This window comes from Copidosoma floridanum, unplaced genomic scaffold (assembly GCF_036245765.1).
Source record: "Copidosoma floridanum isolate Cflo_tuat_1 unplaced genomic scaffold, Cflo_Japanese_pri ptg000013l, whole genome shotgun sequence".
NCBI lineage: Eukaryota > Metazoa > Arthropoda > Insecta > Hymenoptera > Encyrtidae > Copidosoma > Copidosoma floridanum.
In genome coordinates, this window is record NW_028321890.1 from 33,197,890 (window position 1) to 33,200,771 (window position 2,882).

Sequence of the window (2,882 nt, forward strand, 5' to 3'; positions counted from 1 at the left end):
GCTATCGAGGCATCAGTCAAAAGATTGAAATCCCCCTATATACAACAACGACGTATCGAGCGAGGCCTCCGCAGTTGAGTCAACCGGCGGTTTGACGCACGTAATGACGTTGGCCGTGGAAAAGTTGGACGTCGTTAAGGTTCAACTCTGTGTGAACCAATCGCGTTGTCATCCGCAAACAAGTCGCACGCGCGTGCGACGTTTGTCGGTCACATCAGGGATGTCCCGCGTCAACGAAATCCGTGGCTTGAGAGCTTTTCTTTTTTTTTTTTTTACTTGTATACACATGGAAGGGAGTGCGCGCGTGTGTATAGGCGAACAACGACGAGTATTGTGTGTTGGGAACGTTGGCGCGAGTATAAAAAAAAATACGTGCGTGTAGTGCCGCGGGAACGAGAAGCCTCGGCGGCTCGCGTGTCGCGTTGGCCCTGCGAGGGTATATACATATACAATTAACGGGCAAGAGGAGAAGTTGAGGAGGTTGACGCGGAGGGCAGGGGAAAGACGAGGAAAAAAAAAAAATATAATCGCGAATCCATAGTATACCGTATACACACACACGTACGTCAAAAGCAACCAGACAATGGTAGCACATGCATAATACGAAACGTATATTATAGCGGCGACGAGGGCTTTGGTTGGCGAACGGGAGAAACGAAGAAAGCGCGCGCAATTACAATATCGCTGTATGGCAATGGAATCGTTAATGTACATGGTAATTATACGGCGATCGCAATGGTTCACATGAACGCATGTGTGGTATATATGGAAAAAAAAAAAAAAAAAAAAAACCAATCAAAAAATAAAACGAAACAACCAGCGGTTCTACATAGTAGTTGGTGTATCAGGCGGTGCTCGATCCTTCCGGGTGGCGCGAGTCCTCTTGTCTCCCTTCTCTCGTCTTGCATCTAAAATCGTGGTTGGCTCAACTCTGGGGTATGAGGGCGTGATAGACGGGAGCCTCGTAGAAGGCCCCGTGGGCCGCCTGCAGGGCGTGGTGGTGGTGCCTGTGTATCGTGTTGGCGTAGACGCTCGACACGTTGGCGGCGGCCATGTACGAGGAGGCCGAGCCCGTGGGCAAGGCCGACGAGGAGGCCGAGGCGGCGGACGAGGCGGCCATGGACGACAGCAACGAGGAAGACGCCGACGCCGATAACGACGACACTGACGACGACGAGGAGGACGTGGACGACGACGAGGACGAGTGCTTGACGCGGTGTTGTCCGGCTAGCGAGGACGCCCCGGCTCGTCGGTACGGGTGGTGGCCGACTATCGTGTTCGGGGGAGCAGTCGAGCCGACTATCGTCTGCGGGTGGTGGTGGTGGAGATGGTGGACGTGCCTTTGCGACGGCGGAGCCATCATCGCCATACCGTACGCCGTCGGCTGGGACTGCTGCTGCTGCTGCTGCTGCTGCGCACCGACATACCCGCTCTGATGCAACAAACCGCTCGAAACCTGCTGCTGCTGCTGCTGCTGCTGTTGTTGTTGTTGTTGTTGTTGTTGTTGTTGCTGTTGTTGTTGCTGCTGTTGTTGTTGTTGGTGGTGCCCCGTCAAGCTTTGTTGCGGCTGGTACCTGTGCTGGTGGTGGTGCAGCTGGGCCGATTGTTGGGGCTGCACCTGCGGCTGTTGCCGCTGCACGCTCCGAAAGTATTGGGGATAGAGCCCGGCAGCGGCGAGCACCTTCTCGTCGAGTTCCGTCTGGCTGCTCATCGGCAGCTGCTGCTGCTGCTTGGCCTCACCGGGGTGGTGATTGCCCAGCGCCGCGGTGAGGGCCGCGTGGTAAGTGGCGGCTGCGGCCGCGGCCACGGCTGCCGGGGCGTTGTGCACGTCGGTCGAGGCGACGATCGAGGCCAGCGAGGGCGAGGGCAGCAGGGGATTATTGCCTGCATTGACGTGCATCGGGGCGACTATGGCCACAGGAGCGCTCCCGGGCACCTGCTGCTGCGTCGTCGTGGCCATGGCAGCGGCCGCGATCGGCATCACCGGGTTCACCATCATCCCCGTGATGGCCGCACTGTTGCTCGCCGCTATGGCCCGGCTCCTAGTGCCACTGCGCCTCGACGACGACGAATTCGACAACGACGAAGACGACGACGACGACGACGAGGAGGAGGAGGAGGTGGAGGTCGAGGTGGAGGAAGAAGAAGCGGAGGTCGAGCTACCCCTCGGCGGCAGATTGTTGACAAAGAGCGTGCGCTTCTCGCGCTCGGCGCGCCGGTAGTAGCAAGGGTGTATCATGAGGAGGGGCTCCCCATTGCCCGGCGGAGGCTTGGCTTGGCTGGGCAGCTCGTACTCGACGCTGCAGTCGACGTGCAGGGGCTGGGAGTAATCCTTGTACGGGCTACCACCACCCGGTGGTCCCGACGAACTGCCAGGCCCGAGGGCGCTCAGCCCGTGGACCGGCGACAGGGAGGACAACTGCTGCATCACCGGCGAGCTCTGATGCTGTTGCGTCGAGACGGACGCCGCAGCGGCGGCTACCGCCACCGCGTTGAGCACCGAGTCACGGGCCAACTGGAGCTCGTTGTACTCGTGGAGGAGGCCAGCTGGTTTGGCGCACGCCATCAAGGCCTCGCCCATCTTCCTCTCGTAGCAAGCCGCGGCCATGTCGACGACGGCTCCTGGGACCGCGACAAGAAAATTTCCTGCGGGCACGCTGATGTGTGTCTGTGTGTGTATATGTATGTATCCCTCAGCTGGCGTGCTTGTTCATGTTGCTGATGCTGCAGTGGCTGCGGGGGTGGGCCGGCTCCGTATGGGTGTGTGTATATAGGTGTGCGAGGCCGTGCCGGGTGATCGGCGCCGATCGATGCGCGCCGGAGCCGACGCGGCGCAACGTCCGGGTTAATCCGGGCCGCCTCTCTTCTCCCTCCCGGTGGTA

At 59.5% G+C, this 2,882-nt stretch overlaps 1 protein-coding gene across 1 annotated transcript; it reads right to left on the reverse strand.

Annotated features, from left to right (window-relative positions):
• Window positions 1–778: 778 nt before the first annotated feature.
• LOC106644557 (uncharacterized) lies at window positions 779–2,664 on the reverse strand. Its single transcript, XM_089591208.1, has 3 exons — window positions 2,067–2,664; window positions 1,457–2,021; window positions 779–1,384 (listed from the first exon to the last, which is right to left on the reverse strand). The coding sequence occupies exons 1-3, from the start codon at window positions 2,606–2,608 to the stop codon at window positions 926–928; spliced, it is 1,566 nt and encodes a 521-aa protein (XP_089447334.1). The 5' UTR covers window positions 2,609–2,664; the 3' UTR covers window positions 779–925.
• Window positions 2,665–2,882: the final 218 nt, after the last annotated feature.